This window comes from Pomacea canaliculata, linkage group LG7 (assembly GCF_003073045.1).
Source record: "Pomacea canaliculata isolate SZHN2017 linkage group LG7, ASM307304v1, whole genome shotgun sequence".
In the NCBI taxonomy this organism is placed as follows: Eukaryota; Metazoa; Mollusca; class Gastropoda; order Architaenioglossa; family Ampullariidae; genus Pomacea; species Pomacea canaliculata.
Window position 1 is genome coordinate 5,227,639 of NC_037596.1, and position 20,247 is coordinate 5,247,885.

A 20,247-nucleotide genomic window follows, 5' to 3' on the forward strand; every position below is an offset into this window, starting at 1 on the left:
TATTGTCATCTCTGTCTGATGATGATGCTGTAGCCAGCTGGATTAGCAACCACTGTCTGCTGCCAAAGTAAAAGTGAGGTTGACAGGACTGCCTTCAAAAACCTACGATTTTCAGGCACTTAACAAATTCAAAGCCTTTTACCTTGCAGACAAAAAAGCAAAAGATTATTCTAAGAAAACATGATTGCAGTATTAGGGACACAGTGAATATTTTATTTATTTAATATTTCATGCTTAGTCTTGTTTAGGGAGCTCATTTTAATGAAAGAAGACAGATATCAGATGTCTTTTTAGAATAGAAAACAAGATCGTATAAACTATCATGAAACATATATGTGCACATGGGATCTAACAAAATCTGTTCATGGTTGTGAAATGTTTAAATAAATTTAAAAATTCTAGTATGCCCTAGTCTAATAATTTTACCATGATAACACATGTTCTTCCACAAACATTCACTTTTTATCCGAGTTAAACATGTAGTTGTTTTAAACATCGTCAAATACTAAACAAATATTATACAATTATACATCCTAAATTTCAATTCTTACTTACATGATGGTTACTCACTAAATAATATGTCTGCATGTAAAGATGAGAAAGACAAGACAAGATCATGACCAGTCTGATCTTCATTTCTGTGCTTTGTTCTAATCTCTATTCAATACATCCTGATTTATTCCTCGATCTACTATCCAAAATTTTTGATATATAATATGCTAGTCGTGCGACACCATCGCTCGATTCCCCGTCAACCGCTGACAGTCTGCTCTAACTCCTCGTTCAGGACTTTATATTGAATCATTATTATCTGCTCAAAGAACTCTGAGCTGATGGGAGAGAGAATACAATCTGTCTGTTTGCTCGCATGATATAGACTGCGATTAGTAATCTGCTACCTTGGGATAAGAGCCTTACCGATAAGACATCTACCCGTTTTTCATGCTCTCTTACTCTAGTAGTACATAGATGACAATGGTGCTTAATACTCTAAATACTATAACCTGGTTCCAATAAAAGATTAATCTAACGACCTTACTACCATATAAGACGAAATGTGAGATGGGTGCTGTTGTGGATGGCTGAGAGAAGAAAAACTATGCGGTGTCTTTAATGATTAGCTACAGTTCATTCGAATCGTTATATGCACCAATTCATTGATTTTGTTTTTCTATAGCTGTTGTGAGAAACCATGGGCAGTTTTGGGCAGCAAAGTTTGTGTTGACCAATACAGCGAACTGTTTGTTGTTTATAAAACTTGTTCGCTTTTTTTAGTCTACGTGGCAAGGACCAGGTTCGTTACCCGTTGGACGCAGTTTTTAGTCAGGCGATTAGCATTTATAGAATGGTTTCATTGATTTAGTGTATGATCACTTCATCGGTTAAAACAATAGTTTGTAAATTCACAATTTTATATAGTGTGTATCTATATATTACCTAATAGTTTATTCCTGTTTCGATCTGCAGTTCTATGACTAGGCCATCTCTCACTCGTACTTGAATGTATTTATTATATTGTATTCCATCAGAGTAATTTTGGGGTTACTTCGGTGTGTAGAGAAATACTTTGTGGTGGTTTTCAGTATGTTATACAGGTACCGACGCTTGACATTGCTTATACTTTAGCCTATTTTGATTCGATTTAGGGATTTCCAGTTTTAGCAGAAATTGGTTATACTGTTTAGGGAGGAGGATAATATTCGAGTGATTCCGGAGTTTATACTGTTGTGCTGGTGATGGCACAGAGGCAGTGGTGGTGAGTACAGATTGTCTCTTTGCGATGCCCTCATGGCCTCGTGCCCCCACACACAAAGACATATTTAATGATACATTGAGACATAAACACGTGTGCTAATTGCACTAGAATGTGCATGACTGACTGATGTACAACGACAGTAAAAACTCAACTTGCCGACATAACCCCTAGGGTACGTGACATACAACGACATTGTAGACAGAATGACGAAACAGGGGTGGACCACTGCTGGATCTTCTAGAAGCCAGTGCTATTTGTGTTTATTGTCTCAAAAAGGCAAGTATATGATGTTTTTCACACTCAGAGACGCCATACTTTGAGTCATAAGACCGTGGCAGTTTAATATACTGTGTTTCAACTCGATCTGTATGACAAAACATAGTTTATAAAGTATGTCATACCCAAGTTATAATTTGTTACTCAATCAGCAAGATAGGAATCTGTCATTGCAGTATATATTATTGAATACCATGTATGTTACATACTTTCAAAAAATTGAAACTAAATGTAAGAATTGCAGGAAACTTTCATGTATGAACAATATAGGGACATGGAATGGATGCTAAACTAGGGGCTGTATCGGATGTACTGGAATTACTGGAGATGTGTATGATGCATTGTATGGAGTTCATCTGTCACGGGCTTGTATACTTTTAACTGTCATTATTAAATGTCACCAAGTGTTATCGCATGTAAATGTATTTCTCAGATTCAAGCAGCTAAGGAAAACCCAATCACAAAATTGATAAGAAGATTAAAGACTAACCTTATTTAGCAGAGAGATAGCAGTTCATTGCTGGATGAAGTATGTACAAATGTTCCAGGTTGTCCGTCGTTGAGTCCAGGTGAGCAGCTTCAGAATGACAACCGTGGAGGTTTTTCTACTGACAGCGTTTGTAATGACAACATTTACCGAATCCAAGAGTTTGGCACAAGGTCTGTACATGAATCTTTACCTGTTCAGTGTATTTTACTTGTTACATATTTTACTGCTCCTTTATGACACACGTGACATGAGTAAGCGAATTCCATTCTGTATGATGACTTAAAGGCAAGTGCCTTTGTTTGTCATAAGTAATACCAAGCTTCTTTGAAAGAAGTATGAGTGAGTTGATAAATTCTCTGGCCTGTTACAAAAGTCTTCACACCTTGGAGAAAGTTCTGTCGGGGTGAACACGTGTCGCACGTTCAGTTCTGGTGTTGTACCTGCCCCGTGACTGAAGTGATTTAAACACCTCGAGTCGTGCGCATGACTGCGCATACATACATACACTTAGCTTCAGTAACGTGGTTTGCTGTCAAACTTTGTTCTCAGCCTGTACATGTTCTTTGTTTATAATTCAATTAACCAGCGGAGAAGAAAACAACATGTGGGATCCGTGGTCTGGGGACCTCTGACATGATGCTCACCTGCTACTTCCACCACAACGTGAATGCTCTCCAGAAGGACTTCACTGTGTATCTCTACAAAGGCGAAGAAAGCCCAAGTAAGTATGACAATAATAATAATAAATTAAACAAACGATTTAGCAATTACCAGCTCACTAATTACACTCGCTGGCTGACCCCTGGTGCTGACCTGATGGCTTAGTCCCTGAGATAGCACGGGGCGGGGAGGTGATGGGGGCGGGGACATGGGGGGGAAGAGCTGGCTGCTTTGTAGGTCGTGCACAGAATAGTAATTATATTAATAGATATCTATGAATAAAACTCTATTTGGCGTTTTTCCACCAGAGGAAGTGGTATCGTGCCAGTGGACTCCGGAGGTTTCCTGCTACGTGGCCCCTGGGTACGAGTACGAGTACGACGGTGATGTTCACCATGATCACACCAACGTCCGGTTACTCCACGCTACCACCGAGCATGTTGGCATGTACACCTGTCAGGTGATTGGCGAAAGAAATCCTGGAACTTGCAGTCTTACCGAGGAACAAAGTAAGCTTAAAAAAAGAAACTGGCAATACCTCATTACTATGGTTTTAATTTATTAGTTCATCCTCACTTGACATACACGCTTAAAATTTAACAAGTAAATAAGGACTACTTATGGCCGACAATTAGAACATATTTAACAAAGTCAAATAAAAATAAAATTGGATACAAGTGTAGTAGTTCCATCTTTTAAATCATTGTTCTTTCTGTATTTGGCATTACATTTTATGACACCTGGCACGGCAAATGAGTCTTAATTATGAATCATTCTGGCTTACTGCAAACTTATATACATCAACATGCTTACAGAAGAGTACAGTAAATCTCATTAGTGATCAAGAAATTTGCATATTGCTGTTAGAAAATTAGGACATGGTCATTAAAAAAAGCGAAACTGGATATAACTGTATTCTTTAAGGCGAGATTTTGTTTACAGTTCAGAAGAACTCGCTGTCAACCACTCCGTACACAAAGCTTACCTCCACGACTCTACCTGGTGAGTTTTTAATTAGTTCACTCATTAGACACTAAGATAGAACATTGTGCCTGATAGTAAGTTATAACCAACGTATACGATCTGTTGATGAACGGTCTTTAATGTTTATTTTCCTTATGTTAATTATTTAATAAATTTATTACATCTTTGTTCGTCTTCTGTAAAATAATGTAAAAATATCCATTCCTCGGAGAAACTCTTTGCCTAGAGCTCTGACACACACATGACAACTTTTATTCATTTTTATTTCACACGTATGTACACATCTTTCACCCGCCATCCCGACACACAAACTGTAACGCTCGCGCACGCACACACATCCTGTAAGACATTCCTAGACACACACACAACCAAACACTCTATAACATATACCTAGGCACCTTCATAGACAAGAAGATGAAGTGGAGTGTAGACATAAATGTAGCAAAGCAATGCGAGTGTTTAGCGAGAGAATTTCATCATGATGTCTTCTGTCAACAGCGCAAACCACAACAACAACAACAACAACAACAACAACAACAACAACAACAACTGTACTTCCTGATGATCGACAGTCACAAAAGACAGATGAGCAGAACTCAGCATCCAGTCAGCTTTCTGATGGTAAAGGTAAGCTTGTTACATTTATGAGCAGGATGTGCCAAATAGAGCTAATTAGTCTTACATTTTCTGCTCATTTACTTTAAAATAATTGCGGGACTCCGCACGATGAGTATACTAACTACATATTAAATCAGCTTTTAATTTCTTTAGCACTTTTGGGCAAGACAAGAATAAACTCTTTCTGTGAATACTAACGAATGTTTCGAATACAATGCGGAAACATTAAATTCTTTATTTAAGTGTAAGTGAGATTAGAAGAAGACAAGATAAAGATTTCTGAAAAACTGTTATTACTGACGAAACTCTTTTGCCACTGAAACAAAATTTAAGGATTTAAATATCAAGGCAAGTGGGACTATCGAATTGAGAAATATTACAGACAAAAATAACCTATTACTGCAAACATTATTGGTGTTGGGATACAAGTGGAGCAATGTATTTCCTATTATCTGGTGCAGATGTACCCAGAGGAAGGTTGGCTGAAGAGCTTCAGCAGACAAGTCTCCAGGGCAACATTCTAATTTATGTGGTTCCATCTGGTTCATTAATTGTCTTCGTAATTATACTAGTCATCGTACTTTGCTGGAGGAGGTAATTTTGGCAGGCTAGAAAATAAACGTTTACATGTTTAGTCATATTTATTCATTTGTAAAGAATCTCTCTGTGTGTGTGTGAAGACCAAATTCATCACTTTTACAATTGTTTCTCTTCTTTTCTTTTTCTACGCTGTCCATGTAGTCCTAGCTGATTATTTTCAATTTTTTTCTTGATTTTCCGTGACCTAATAATACATCAATGCTGTATTTGTGTAGGCATATAGAAGCTCGACGAAGAAGAAGAAGAGACCTCGTCAGTCACTCCGCACTGACAACAGGACATGTAGATGCTAGCAATGTGTAGCAACAACAGAATGAGACTATCATACACCTTCATATGCACCAAGATGACCTCACTTCATCCCCTTGAGGTGACTGTCACTTGGGGGACTGGGAGGCAGCATCTGGCAGTTGGTTGTGGGACCGTTACTAAGGGCTGAGGCAGGTCAGGGACATGAAAGTGTCAAGTCCTTGGTGTTTGTCACTTCTTCTTCTGCCGACATCTTCATCGTTGAAAATGTCCTGAAGGATTTTCTAGTCATCTAGTGTGTTATTGCAGCTTACATGAACACAGTGGACAGGCTCATGGTGTTTTGCTGTACCTACTCCTCATGTCTATGTGTATATGTGTGTAAAGACTGATGCTCTCAATGCACGGTACAACAATGGTGACAAAAGTGTGAAGAACTCTCACAGAAAAAACAAAACTGAATTTAAATATTACACACAGTTTAAACATACAATTAATTTTCCTCTAGAGTGCTTACTCTACTCCTAACATGTTGTAACACTTCATTTTCCTCCTCAGGTTATTCTGGTCTGAGTTCAGTCAGTCTTCGCTGTTTGATAGTCTGCTTTTAGAGTATCGAGTGGAATATCTTTTAAAGATTCTTCTGATAGTTGAAACTGTTGCTGAAATCGCTTATGATGACCTTTTCTGCAAAAATATTATCATTCCAAGTAAATTGTCAAATATATATTCTAAAAGCCATTTCAGGGTCTTCCAGTCACTAAAAGCATCATAAATGAGAAAAAGATGAAAGGAGGATGAAAAGAGAAACTAAGAAACTGTCACCTAGATGTAGAAATACTCAAACTGTAGAATGGCTGGACAATAAAGAGATTTGCCTGAAATTTTGCTTATTAGGGTCTGACCATGCTCTGTGTGTAAATATGTGTATGTGTGTTTGTGTGTGTGTGTGTGTGATGGGGAGAGAAATGTTGTGTGTGCATAAGTTTGCAAAGGGGCGGTGATTATGGACAGTGATTGTATTTTGATTTATTTTGGCGAGAGCTTCAATAAAGCAAAAGAAAGACCAACACTTAGTTAATTCTTATATAATTTTTTACGTTTTACACAATTTTTTTACAAACTTTTATATATTTTTAATATAATTTTTAAATACAATTTTATATAATTTTAAAAATAATTATATATATTATTTTTCATGTTTTTAAAATAATTTGATAAAAATTTATATATTTTTTTATTTTTCACTTTTTTTTTTAAAAAAGAAAAATGCTTTCATGAGTTTCTCTCTTGAGACAATAAAGTGACATTTAGCACATCATATTTTAATGTTTCTTGCATTTGTATATTACCACCTGCTGTAATTTATTTGTACATATTTATGTCTATTGACGTTTTCTGTTTATTATAATAAGTCTTCCCTTGTATTGCCAAATTTTCATTTCAGGTGTGATTTCCAAGATGAGAACATTAAAAAACTGCATCAGCAGTAAAGAGTGTTTGTCAAAATTTTCCCATCTCTTGTTTTGAATGTTAATGTTGAGCATGCTATTTTGTTTTGTCATCACGCTTTAATTTAAATTTTAATAATCAGTCCAGGAATAGCAAGACAGCCGTACAATGGTGTAAGTTATTTCAAAATCCTTACAACATTGGGCAGTAGACGCAGACAGACATTGAACCTGGATATAGATCAGGTTACTAAATGATTACACTTACTTCTCACGTAGACATTAGAGAAATTCAATATCTGTTCTTCCAATATATTAATTAGTTAATTAGCTTAATAAAATACGAAAGGTCATTAAAAGAGTTGGTTGCCATGGTTCTGCGTTTTACATCAAACCTAAACTGTCCCCGAGGGTGATCGGATCGAACTCTGACCTCCCACCTCAACAGAACCCTGCAGGGGAGCAAGATGGACACTAGTCAGACTTCAGTTGCCCTCAACTTTCATTGGGCTGCTCACGAGCTCTTCCCCGAGCACAGGCCGTAACGACTTGTGACTTAAAGTAGAACAATAAGATTTATTGAACATACAAAGCATGCAACTACATAATACAACAATGTGGATCATCTAGAGGGTGTCCAGTCCTCGCCCTGCTATTGGTACTTCCAATGTTAAAATGTTGTTATTTGTGTCGACGTCTACATCTTAAGGCAGTGCAAGTTCTGATGGCGTAGTTTTGTTGTTGTTGTTTCCACGGTGACAGCAGGTAGTCAAGACACTCCCTTGTTTCACGGTTCTCTAACCCAAGGGTCTTTTCTCCCAAACCATGCTCTCTTGGCTTGAACCTCGGTCTCGAAGAATAGTTCATTGGCTTTGGATTCGACTGTTGTCCCGACTTGATTCAACCACTTCTCTCATTCATTTGACACAAATAGTCGTCTTCATTATTAGGGAGAAAAAGGATGAGAGATTTACTTCCTCCAGTACTTTTTTTTACTTTAGTTATAAACACACTGCTTGTGACCTGCTACTTACAATACAATACAAGCGAACTGGGAGTTGTAGGGAATGGAAAGTAGGTGAACAGGGAGATTGTTCAAGTTGAGATGTTCTCGGCCAGGAAATACCGGATGCCAAGGGCGTTGTGAACAGGTGCATTGTGATGGTGATGCAGCCACGATGACATCACATCGTCTCGAGCATCCGACAGTTCGTGGCCGAGAACATCGCCTCCTTTTGCACTCCGTTTTTTGTGAATTTCCTTTTCCGTAAACTTGCGGAAATCATCAAGGGAACCCGTTTTGAAGGCCTGGAGGGTATCAAGACAGCCGTAACGACGGAGCTGAGGAGCATGCCAGAAGATAGAATCCTTTCAGCAGTGGGAGTCAGCTTTATTTTATAATAAAAATATTTATCTATGTATACAATTTTAATTTAAAATTTTTGTATGTACTCATTCTTTTTGTTTAGTGAGTTATGTGTTGTCATCGACTTCACGTTTGACTTTTGGAATCGCACTGATAACAGGTCGCTGCTTGTGATTGCATATCTCATCACCCCTTAGAAGTGACAGACTAATAAAGCATCATGAATCTGAAATCTGCGTGTGTGGTGTTCACTGCAACAAGGCGTTGGCTATAAGTCCATTGTCACGGATCATTGACTTTTCTTTTTTCTTTTTTGAATTGCCGGCAGATCATCAGAACAAACAGCTTGTTCACGCTTTGATAGCTCACAAAGCGATGCTACTCAAATATGAGCAATGACAGGGAAATATCAATTATAATTGTTCATTAGTTCCACGTTCACTTGACACTGCATGCAGCTGTTTCCCAGGAAGACCGTGTTGACCTATTGACCCACTTAGCCAGGTCAGGGCATTGCGAAATGTCGGATACAATTGCCAGCCTGTTGGGAATAACGTGGAGGGTATTGTTTGTGTGCTTGTATGTGTGCTTTACAGATCGACACCACCCAGAGAAAGAAAGGGTCTGACACCCAGACCAGTAGACTGAATTCCCCGGGTTTATCCCGCCGCTGCTTTTATTCAGTAACGGAGGATTTTCCAAAGTTCACAGGCGCCTACAAACATTTTACGGGGGGACAAAAGAATGGATGTCAAACCGATAATAGCCCAGGGCTAAAGGTGATAGCTCTTCCTGCTACAAATGATGTGTTGGAGTAACTTCCACCCTGAAACTACATTCAATTGAAGTGTGGACTAAAAATAATAATTTAAACGCTTCGTTTACAGTTTCTTCTAGGTAGTGTGCCACCTCACACTTACACAGATATCAGTGGTGTACTGTCTGTCCCTTTGCACATGCATGTCCACGTAGTATTACATTATATATATATGTAAACACTGATGATCTTAATGTACAGTACAAGAATGAAGACAAAAGTCTGAAGAACAGCCACAAAGAAAACTGAATATTATACAAAGTGTGAAATGAACAATTAATTTTATTCTAGAGGGCTTACTCTACTGCTAGCTTGTTGTAATACTTTATTTTCCTCCATTAGGGTGTTTTCTCTCAGTTTAGTCAATCTCTGCTTTAGTGAGTCAGAAACACTTGGGGAGCATTTCAAAAAATGGTGTAAGATTAATTAGAAACGAACTGCAGATCTTCGAATTTAAAACCAGAAAGTGATTAGAGACCGTTACCCTGAAATAAAGTCCTTTGGAATTTAGTATGAAAACATTCTTTTTTAAAGCAGAAAAAAGTACCAAACTTTTCGGAAGGTGAGTGTAGATTGTCAAGACCTTAAGGATGTTATTTTCTAGGGACCGGCAGGTAGTAGTAGTGAGTAGGACCTGGATATTGTCGGGAGATCTCATCATAGTTATAGTCAGTTGTATTTTAGTTAGCTTCACCATGGAATGCTGCAAGTATAACGCAAGACGAGGGCCTCGACACCTGAGACTTACAGGACTGAACAGGTGAGGATGTGGAAGGAGGTCTGTGAATTGTTTACATACTTCGTAACCAGTGTATTCTTCACCGTACACATGTCGATGAACAGTCGACATAGAAAAAGTTTCATCATCGATGTGCGTCCACATCAATAACAGTGTTCACAACCCTCGGAGCGTTTCTGTTGAGCACAATATTTTGTTTATTGTTCAGTGTGCAAAACTGTTTTTTCATACTTGATATGTATAATGTACTCCACATCATGTGCGATGTAATGTAATTATGCCTGGAGTTAATGGTGAATAGATAAAGGTGGGGTTGGTAGTCACTCATTAGTGTACCATCCTAATTTACCGATTTTCGTTTGGTATCCGCAGGATCTCTTCATCTTTACTTTGCATCTCTCGTGTTTTCATCCTCCTTTGCTCCTCTCACCCTACTGACGGACAGTTGTTTGCGACTTGTGGCAGCAAGGATCGTGCTCTCGTCAGAGTAGTTCGACTGTCAACTAACCCTTGACACAAGTGGAAGATTCTACTTAAGTCTCCACTGCTCTGGGCACCCTCTCCAGGCATGAGCTTGCCGAGACTTGCCCAGGTGAACTCAACTACACGTTCCGCAGGATGACGAGACTATGACGAGAGTGTGACTCAGTAACGGTGCTCTATTCCAACCGACTCTAAGGTCACGTGGCACACAAACGTGGATCACAAGGACAAATGCTTTGATACCTAACACAGGTACGCTAATCGAAGTCGACCTAGGGCACAGTCAACTGTTAATCCCAGGCTGGTGTAAATAGTGTGAAGTGTTTTGTTTGTATGCATGTCCACCCTACAGACATGGACGCCACCCGTGTGAGTCTCGTGCTCCTTGCGCTCGTGTGCAAGAACGAGAAACAGCGTGACAACCAGACGCGTAGAATAACGGAGTTCCCTCGGGTTTGTCCCGCTTCAGCTTTTATTCAATAACGACGGATTTCCCAAAGTTCAAGAGTGTTTAGAGTGTTTACAACGTTTTTACGAAGTCAATCAGAAAAGAATCGATGAAGTGACACACATTTGTGTGAGGTCAACGACGACAGCTATTCGTGTTCTAGACAATGTGTTGGAGGAACTCCATAGAATTGAAAACTAGGTTGAAGAATGTGGACTATAGATAGTAACAACCTACACACTCCATATACTAACATTTTGTAACTATGCCACCTCACAATTAGCTATCAGTAGGTGTAGGCACACTTAGGACATGCGTGTATGAAGGGCTACGATACAAACATTTTTCAAAAACCAACAGGGTGGTTTTTCCAAGTGCGACAACGGCAATGAATCTCTTGTCCACCACTTTATCAGCAGCCATCGAACAGAAATGAAGGTGTTGTAGGTGGGATACCGTTATGTGCTGAAGGAAAGTCTCCTACCTCGGGGTGTATGCCATATTGTCACCACAGACAAACTAAATTACCTCGAACGCTGGTTTTTCTCTTCGCTTTGTAAGGTAAGTTGGAGATAAATTGTAGACAAGGTATGTTTGTTGTGTCTGTCTGCTTCATTGCGTGTTATTCATGCGAACGAGTGAGCAAAGCGCATATGCAATACACAGTCACACGTACACACACACAGGCAGCAAGAGGCGCACGCACGCTAACGAACACACATATATAATTAACTCTTGTTAAAGACTTCCTCATGTAATAAATCATGTTGTTCCTATTGTCTGGTCCACTTCAATAAAAATGGCTTTGAACAGGAGGACGCGTCTCAGGTACACAGTTAGTAGAAACTAATTCTGGAGCGATTTAATCAGATTTATTAGTGATATGGGAATTTCCCGAAAAGATAGACTGTGTGAAAAGAGCATCAGAAAACCCATACACCCTCTCACATAGTACTAATTTAGATGTTCTTTTAAGGGTACTTGTCTGTTAGCCACCCAATGACTACTCTCATGCTGTCAGTTAAGTACATTCCAGATGTAACGTCTGTTGTCTGGCTTCCATGCCCACAATATCATTGTCTGAAGAGAAGTGCAGTCACACCACCGACACTAGGTAACAGTGACTACTTGCATACACCAGGTAGGACAATCTAAAGGTAACCTCTGTTGTCTGGCTTCCATACCCACAGTATTAATGTCTGTAGACCACCGACACTATGTAACAGTCAGTACTTGCATACAATCCAAATGTAACCTCTGTTGTCTGGCTTCCATGTCCACAGTATCTGTGTTATCTGAAGAGCAATGAAATATGGCAACACATCGAGTCTGTATCCACTTTGTCCAGCTGTGAAGTGAGTGTTCTCGGGTGAAGTGAAGTGCTCTCCACTACTACTGTTAGTTTTGCAAGCTGGGTTTCTACCTCTCCTCGCCCTGTGTGCCATTTGTTGGTCGGTTATTGTCAAGTCAGTGACTTTACTCTAAGGTCAAGTGTTGTAATGGCTTCGCTTCGCATTGTTTGTTGTTTCCTTGATTCTCCCGCTGTGTGCTTTAATCGTCTCCGTAATTTTCCCACTTACCGCTCATCTTCCGTTATATTAGATAACAGCAGGGTACAGACAGCGGGAAAACCGTCCTGAAGTCATCTTTTGCCATTTTGATGATGATGATGATGATGATGATATGGATGATGGATGATTGATGATGATTGATGATGATTGATGATGATGATGAGGGGGAGGAGGAGGAGGATGTAAGTGTGAGTAGGAGGAATATAATCAGAAACATCTGGGTGAGCGCGAGCAGTGCTATTGTGCCAATCTCAGAAGTATTCATTTATTGTATTTTTCCAGTGAAAAAAGCATCTTGATCTCTTTACGTTGGTTATCACATAGTTTGTCACACTGAAATATCTTTCATTCATTCTTTCTCTTGAATATCCAAACTCTTTTCATTCATGCATTAAAAAAGTTTATTTCTTTAATCGTTTCTGCGCCTTTGAGATATTGTATTCACAGCAGTACAATTTTTCTCACTGTTGTTTTAAAGTAATTATCACCAATAATATAATTAATGGTGCAGTGAATGCAAGTGAATACAATATAGGCAAGTGTTGATTTTTTAGCAGCTCTGATTCTTAAGCAAAGGTGTTCACAATAACTTTATGTTCATTATCCTCAGAGAAATTCATACTTCGAGGAAATTAAAGCAGAAAATGCGACAATAAAAATGATTCCTTCTGTGTAAGGTGTTGGTAGTTTCACACCTGCGAAGAGAGCGAGGCAAGGTAGTGGGGACAGTAGCCTTATCATCGAATGAGAGTTTTTTGTGACGTCATTACCTACCGACCTAACGGTTCTGGTGTCTGTACAAATCTCTACCTCAGGCTACAGAACGAAGAAGACATGACTGTCATGTTGACCTCACCATTGCTTTTAGTCCCCTGATGCACGTGCAGTTACAAACATTTCTCTTTTTTCTTACAGTGTGTGATATGAAGGAAATCGGTTTTGCAACGACAAGGTGTTTAAAAGATAATGTCGTCAAGTTTACAAATACAAAGAGATAGTTTATAATTATTGATGCACAAATTTACACAAATGTCAAAGGTCAAGTGGGATACAATCTATTTGATGAGTGGGTAAAGCTCAGAGCGAGATAGCATTTTTCAAAATCGGGATCAAGAATCTACCTTCGTTGGAGATACCCGGTTACCAACATCACCATGGTATCACACTACCACACAGTCACCTCTATATCTCTCACATAGACTCTTTCTCTCACAGCCTGACCTGTACGTGTTCTGTCACTCAAAAATAACGAGTTGCCTTGGCAGGCCCATAAATGTTGTGATGACATTAGAATCTAATTTTTAACGGTTAATTCCCTCACACTCTCGTCGCTGAAGAGGGTGAACGTCCACTTGGGCAACAATCAAACTCTCGCCGCCGTCTCTGGCGACGGCCAAACGTGTGCTTATCGAAAATGCAACACAGTAGGTTGTGGTTAGAGACAGGTGAACTTTCACTTCACAAAACTATAACACCTGGGGACAGCCAAATATCCACTTAGCAAACTGTAGCATTTTGTGCTGGGAACTGAATTTTATTCCGATGCTTTTCTCCAGTCTCGATGTCTTTCCACTTTCTAACGATCTTTTTTTCTTTCTCTCGAAATTCTCGACTGTCGCTCTCAGGGATTCGGACCTTGACTGATGATATTTATACTCGTTGGCTTTGTTCAGTGCTTTCGCCTCTAGAGCAAGGGAGGCAACAAGCGAGAGGTCACTAGGGTCGTGACACATGAGCAGAAGGAAGTCATCAAGAAAACTGTCAGGATTGTACATAAGTAGTTTTACATTGTCAACGTTTCAGTCTGATGAAGAGGTGGGACCACATGATGATCAGTTGTGTCTGGGTACAAACATCATGTCACGAGTTTAACCTCTGTGTGTACATGTCTGTCTGTATCTCGAAAACCGAAGAAAATAATGGTGGAAGTGTGGGGTGAGTCGGATTTTGCCCTGAACTTTACACTTAAAACTGCACCCTAGAACTCCAAAGATTTTAGGCGCCATACTGGAATGGCATACCGTGAAAAAAAAAACACCTCTGAAGGGTGACGAAAGATGTTTGAAAAGATCCCTGTCCGTTTATGAAAGACAATTGTAGCGATGATACAAGAGAGATAAAAATACTCCTACTGTACAGATGACATACTTAAGTCAATTCATAAATGAAAGAATTAAGAGACTTTTGATGTCATTCTCCATTTCTTATTTCTACACTGGTAGACCTTGCCCACAGATGGCGTAGCGGTCGTGTTCGCCGCTGATTAGGGTTCGGCAATATTGTCTACTGCCGGTACTGAGCTCGAACAAAAACAAAAATATATCTACAAATACTTGAAACAAAAAAGGAAGCATATTAGATTTTTGTTCCCAGAAACAAAGGCTGCAGAGTGGCTGCTCTACATGGAGCTACTGAGCGGGCGGTAGTGGGCCTGGGACTGAGCACAGCTCACCACTCGGAACTCCGCCATTTCCTCGGCTCGCGTGCCAGCCACCACCAGTGGGTGCAGGTACTCCACTGAGTGTTCCTGTATCTCACGCTGGCTACCCGGGGTGGAGCAGGGTGTCTCAACGTACAGGTGGGACACAGGGATGGGGGGCAGACTCACTCCGGTCCTGAGGCTCACTGCACCAACATCACAAACCACAAACATTGAGCTGATTAGTTCAAAACCTACAATAGTACTGTTTTTTTTTAACACATATTGATAAAATGTTTCTGAGGATAGTTAGCTGATGTTGTGACTTTCCTTATTTCATATTATTTAATGAATTTAGTTTGTTGATATAGTGGTGTACCATGCCGTCTGCTATCACTGTGTTGTTTCGTGTTACGTGACTGAGAGGTCTGTGTAGCTAAACCTATCAGTATATCGTCTTTGATCGTATTTTAAAACTTCCTGTACGTGCTTGGTACAGACTGATAGCAGCTGTTGTATCAGATTCTCCTAAGTAGATTGAATCCCTAAACATAAATTCTAAGTTTTCCGTGTAATAACGGTTGTGGCTTTTATCATCTGCCTAGTCTTAACAACCATTGCTGTGTACCTCTACATCGCCCATGCGGCTTTGGAGCATCCTCAATTTCTTCATAAGTGTCTCTTCCTGGGTCGCCGACGGTTTTGCCTGTGGGTGGGGTGTCTGGGGTGTATGAGACGATGATACCTTTGTTGCCTCCGTGCCTTACGCGTGTTTCATCAAACCCTCTTTCAGCTACTGCACAAAGAAAATTCTTTTTAACAAATTGCGACAATTTACAAATAACACAGTGACTGAAGCAGAGAAATAGAACCGAGACTTTATGAGAGCTGAGAAGAAAGGTACGAATTGACAAGAACGAAATTCTTTTTTCTAAGGCCTATCAGTGTATCTTATTGTATTTCCCGTGTGTTTTTCAAGTCATCCTTGAAATTGTGATATTAGACAAACAGACAGACATACAATTTTCTATCATTAATTCGCAGTTAAGCCACTACACATACTAATGAACATGCTGGAATGTCGAAACAAGCCTTAAGACCGGTCTGAATCAGATAAACATGGAGGAACGTTTGATTAAGTCTGGAGAAGTTTTTACTTGGCAGTTGTCTTTACAAACTTTCCTGAACTTGATTAAGCATTCGTCCATACTTTTTTTTAGAGAACATTTATTGTGAGGTCATAATGAATTGAAAAGCATATTCCTCAAGAAACTTCTCAAATACGATGAAATACATGTGTCGCAAAACTGATGCCTTGTCATAAACTTATCAGACACTCTTTGACCCCGAGAAGATGAATTTTCACCTCTCCTGCAGCATGCGATGAAGGTTATGACGACAGCGGTGATGACCACCAGACACGCACCAGTCGTGCTGATGACCACAACCATCGAGTTGTCGTTCTTGGACTCGATGCCCTGAACGCGATCTGTCTTAGCTGCAGCACCTGAAAACATATTTTGTTTATTTTATGTCTCAGCAACATAAACAAATGTTGAAGGAATCTGCACGCAAATGTCCGCTTAGATAGTTTAGGAGATGGCGGTAAGATTGCCAGACAAACACCAGGTAGTCGACGGTCAACAGAACAAGGAAGACAACTGTCACGTGCACCGACATCCGATACAGTAAGATGGTATTTTAGTAGGAGCAGAGATTGGTATTGAAACACAGATAGTATTCAGAGGAACGGAGAGCAGCAGAGCGAATGGCTGACTCTTTTCAAAGGAAGTTGGGATTCCGTTCCGTTGTCTTTGAAGGGTTTCAGCTATAACAGATGTGTATGTGTAATCATGTATGGCATCTGAAAAACAATAAGGATCTTCTCAAAAAGCAATGTTGGTTTTAACCAGAAACCAGTCATGGGTCACTGATGTGCTCGGTTTATCTCCCCTTGTCTCTCTCTTGCTCTGTTTCCTATTTTCGCAAAACTATCGAGATTGTCTAATCTACTTTCCAGAAAGCTCTTAGTGATTATTCTGGACTTTGAACAGATTACTCATAACGATTTATTTCCTGCACCAATACACAGAAAATCGATTTGTTTTTATCGTTGATGTTGAAGCTGTTCACCGAAAACAACAAACAGGAAAAGTCAAGTACGTGATCTCCTGCGTGCCCACGGAAGTGGCTTCGAAATCAGTTTGCCTCCCATGGGCGGACATCTCTGCAACCAAAGTCTTCCTGTTATTGTTTGTACTCATAAAATACCCTTAAACAGACTCTATGCCCGTGGTCTATGGTCTGTTCATCGCTCTTTATTTTACCTCCCTGATGGACTGTTGGACAAGTTCCTATGGCTTGCAAAAACAAATTCTATTTCTGCTTGTGGTGCCATAATGCTCAGAAAAAATATCATCCTCATCATCCTCATCCTCATCCTCATCCTCATCCTCATTTGGAAGGGGCAGTCTTTACCTCCTTGCATCATGGACTCGGTGCTCTTAACGCGATCTGTCTTAGCTTCAGCACATGAAAGCATATTTTATTTTATGTAACAGCGACATAAAATATGTATCGCACTTTCCATCGGAATGAAGAAGCGATCACAGTAACAATGTTTGGTGGAATGGTTTCGTCCTTGGACAAACCGACAATAAATGTGCTCATGATGGTACCCTTACAAAATTGTGTAAACAAGGACAGGGAGAGGAAATATCTTGTGCTCTGTCAAAAACAGGGAATGTATTCAAAGTCAACAAATTATTCCATTCGACTAGAACGATGTTTAGGTCTGCTGATGTAGATGAGAAAATACTTTGAGGTCTATTATATTTATATTTAGGTATATCTGTTGTTATTGGGGGATAAGATTGTATTATTTTCACGTCTGAGAAACTTGGCAGTGGTGTATCAAATAAAATTGGATATAAAGGCGAGAATTTAGTAGACTTTCTTTTAATCTACAGCCATCAATGTTAAGAAAACTGCAATAGGACAAAATTCATCTGTATGTCAAACACCTTATTTATTGTCATTTCTGTCGCATGTTTAATACTTCAAAAGTAGCAAAACATCTGTAGCAAAGTGTAAAGCATGAGACCCATGATAAATGGTCATTTAGAAGTTGTATTTCTTCAGCTTGACATATTAATGGCGAGCTCTCATGAGCCTGCTCTGAGATCACCTAGTGCAGGGACATTAAAGCCTCTTGAGGGTTTGAAAAAACTCGATTCAGCGGGCTCTTGTAATGTTCCCTCTTTTTGTTCATTACTAGCTGGGGTACCCGGCGTCACCCGGGTGATATCACATATCCTGAAATACTGTCAGAGCTCTGCCTTCACGCGGAACAGATTACAAGAGAGGGAGGAAGGCGAGATACCGATAATACAGTGAAAGAGAGAAAAATGAATGCAGTAGTGTCAGTCGTCGCGTGACTACCTCCCATTCGCTTCTCTTTCCCTCTGTCTTTCAGTGATTCGTGTAAACATATTGTTTACTAATGAATACTGCGAGGAACGGAGAACACTAACAAGTAAACAGAGGAGTAAGTGGCGATCACAGTACGTGAACCCGGCGGGGCGAGTTGGTTTCGATATCCTCACTGATTCTATTTATCTCATCTCTCGCAAAATGGAGAAGACGAATATTTTTTCTTACTTTCTGGAAAATTGGATAGAAAAGAATTGTGTTCACAACGCCCTAAACACTGAAGATAGGGAAAGAATTAAAGTCTAAGTGGCTTTTTCCGCAGCCCTTCACTGCTGTGATATCTTCAATCTCACAGACTTTGAACTGGAGGTAAAGTTACCTCGGAGGCTAATATTTGCCTTCAATCCACGTCTTGGAGGTTTCTGTGAAAGACAAACACGCTAAACATGAAGAATATTACGGAATATTCATAAAGCAATGCTGCTATTGTCATCAAGGATAGTAATATCTGTTGTCTGAAAGACATTGAGACATGCGAGCATCCGAGGTCAGGGCTTCCACACCCATGGCACGTGCAAAATTCTCCTCTGCAGGACAAGTCCGAGAATTAAATGTCTAACTCTAATGTGAGGTTATGCACAATTTTTCTTTCCGATAGCATTTAATGTAAAGAAATGAGCACTTACTGGTAGTTTCAAATGTTATTCTTCTCTCCTCCCCTGGAGAAAAGCCGCCCCATTTCCACACGTACACAGTGTTGTTGTCATCGCTGGTCACATTCCTGGAGAACAGCATGGGGCCGAGTGGGGCGAGACAGGAGCATCCTACTGAGTAACGAGACACCGTGCATGTTTTATCCAGAATAATTTTACAGATGTCTGTGTGCCGACCGTTGTTTTCCCTGGAGACTTTGATGTCGTAGCGAGTCTGATTAGTCGAGCACTGTTTTGTGTCCAGGTAGAAGGTGAGGTTGACAACACTACCTTCCACAGTTACGATTTTTTTTGACCCTTGCACAAATTCAAGCTTTGAACCTGCAGACAGAAAATTAAACCACTTCTTAGAAAAGAATACTGTAGTAAAAAGATTGTCGAAGAAAGTCTGAGTTGTCTTAGTTGGGTTACTTAATGATTTTTATTATCATAAAAATTGCAGACATTAAGTGTATCATAGATGGAATATATAGATTTTAGATATCACACAGAATGCATGATTAATTATGTGCATGAATAAAGTCATGCACACATTTGCTCACAATTTAAACCAAATGTACATTTTAATAATAGATAAGTTTGTAAAACTGATTGTTGACCATGATAGTCATGTTCCCTGTACAAAATGAGTTGAAATATTTTCTTTATATCTAAGTAATAGAATGTTAGACATGAGTAGCATGTAATTATAAACAATTTGAGAATAGTATACGATGTTAATTCCATACTTACATATCTGATTACCACTAATCAGATTATGCATAATAAGGAAGAGACACACAGACAAGTGGATGAGCAGGTCGGTCCTCATGTCGACAACAGGTCTGATGGCCAGCTGTTGGCCACAGTGTTGGCTGCAGCAGCTGTGACTGTTCCAAACTAATCTCGACAGATAGTCTCAACTTCCTCATTAGCTTTTATATTTACTTTTCGTCTTGTTCAAAAGAAAAAACACTCTTCGCGTATTCCTGGAGCAGAGAAATCTGTTTTCGCGGAAAAACATGGGTTGTTGACCATATACTGAAGTACACAAAGTTTGCTTTTAATGCGTAAATTTTATTCAGTGCTCCAAGAAAATGCACACAAATAAAGTTTGGAGGTGGGTGGGGAAGGAAGACAGAGGTGTGTTTTAATGAGCCAATGAGCAGTCGTTCTCATTTCCATATTTACCAATC

The 20,247-nt window shown here is 39.6% G+C and overlaps 3 protein-coding genes across 10 annotated transcripts in view; 2 read left to right on the forward strand and 1 right to left on the reverse strand.

Moving 5' to 3' along the window:
* LOC112567705 (cell wall integrity and stress response component 4-like) overlaps window positions 1-6,734 on the forward strand; it is an 82,937-nt gene extending 76,203 nt beyond the window's left edge. The window contains exons 3-9 of one of the 2 annotated variants that reach the window (XM_025244467.1): window positions 2,581-2,692; window positions 3,109-3,243; window positions 3,491-3,691; window positions 4,125-4,184; window positions 4,665-4,793; window positions 5,246-5,378; window positions 5,600-6,734. In XM_025244467.1, the coding sequence (XP_025100252.1) occupies window positions 2,617-2,692; window positions 3,109-3,243; window positions 3,491-3,691; window positions 4,125-4,184; window positions 4,665-4,793; window positions 5,246-5,378; window positions 5,600-5,687 (822 nt within the window). In that variant the 5' untranslated portion in view covers window positions 2,581-2,616 and the 3' untranslated portion in view covers window positions 5,688-6,734. The remainder of the gene's footprint in view (window positions 1-2,580; window positions 2,693-3,108; window positions 3,244-3,490; window positions 3,692-4,124; window positions 4,185-4,664; window positions 4,794-5,245; window positions 5,379-5,599) is intronic. The other variant, XM_025244468.1, reaches the window with a different exon arrangement.
* Window positions 1-20,247, forward strand: part of LOC112567698 — a 69,949-nt gene that overhangs the window by 40,224 nt on the left and 9,478 nt on the right. For 2 of the 6 annotated variants that reach the window (XM_025244453.1, XM_025244452.1), the window contains exon 1: window positions 10,630-11,498. The exons of the other annotated variants lie outside the window; for them this stretch is intronic. The gene's annotated coding sequence lies outside the window, so the exon portion shown is untranslated. Of the gene's footprint in view, window positions 1-10,629; window positions 11,499-20,247 lie in introns of those variants that run through there. 6 annotated transcript variants of the gene reach the window in all.
* On the reverse strand, window positions 12,905-20,015 carry LOC112567702. 2 transcript variants are annotated; one of them, XM_025244464.1, is made up of 5 exons: window positions 19,805-20,015; window positions 19,046-19,393; window positions 16,294-16,434; window positions 15,556-15,720; window positions 12,905-15,133 (listed from the first exon to the last, which is right to left on the reverse strand). In XM_025244464.1, exons 1-5 carry the CDS (start codon window positions 19,881-19,883, stop codon window positions 14,907-14,909), a joined length of 960 nt encoding a protein of 319 aa, XP_025100249.1. In that variant the 5' UTR covers window positions 19,884-20,015; the 3' UTR covers window positions 12,905-14,906. The 2 variants fall into 2 exon arrangements, with proteins under 2 accessions (XP_025100249.1, XP_025100248.1); XM_025244463.1 differs by having other exon boundaries at window positions 15,556-15,723.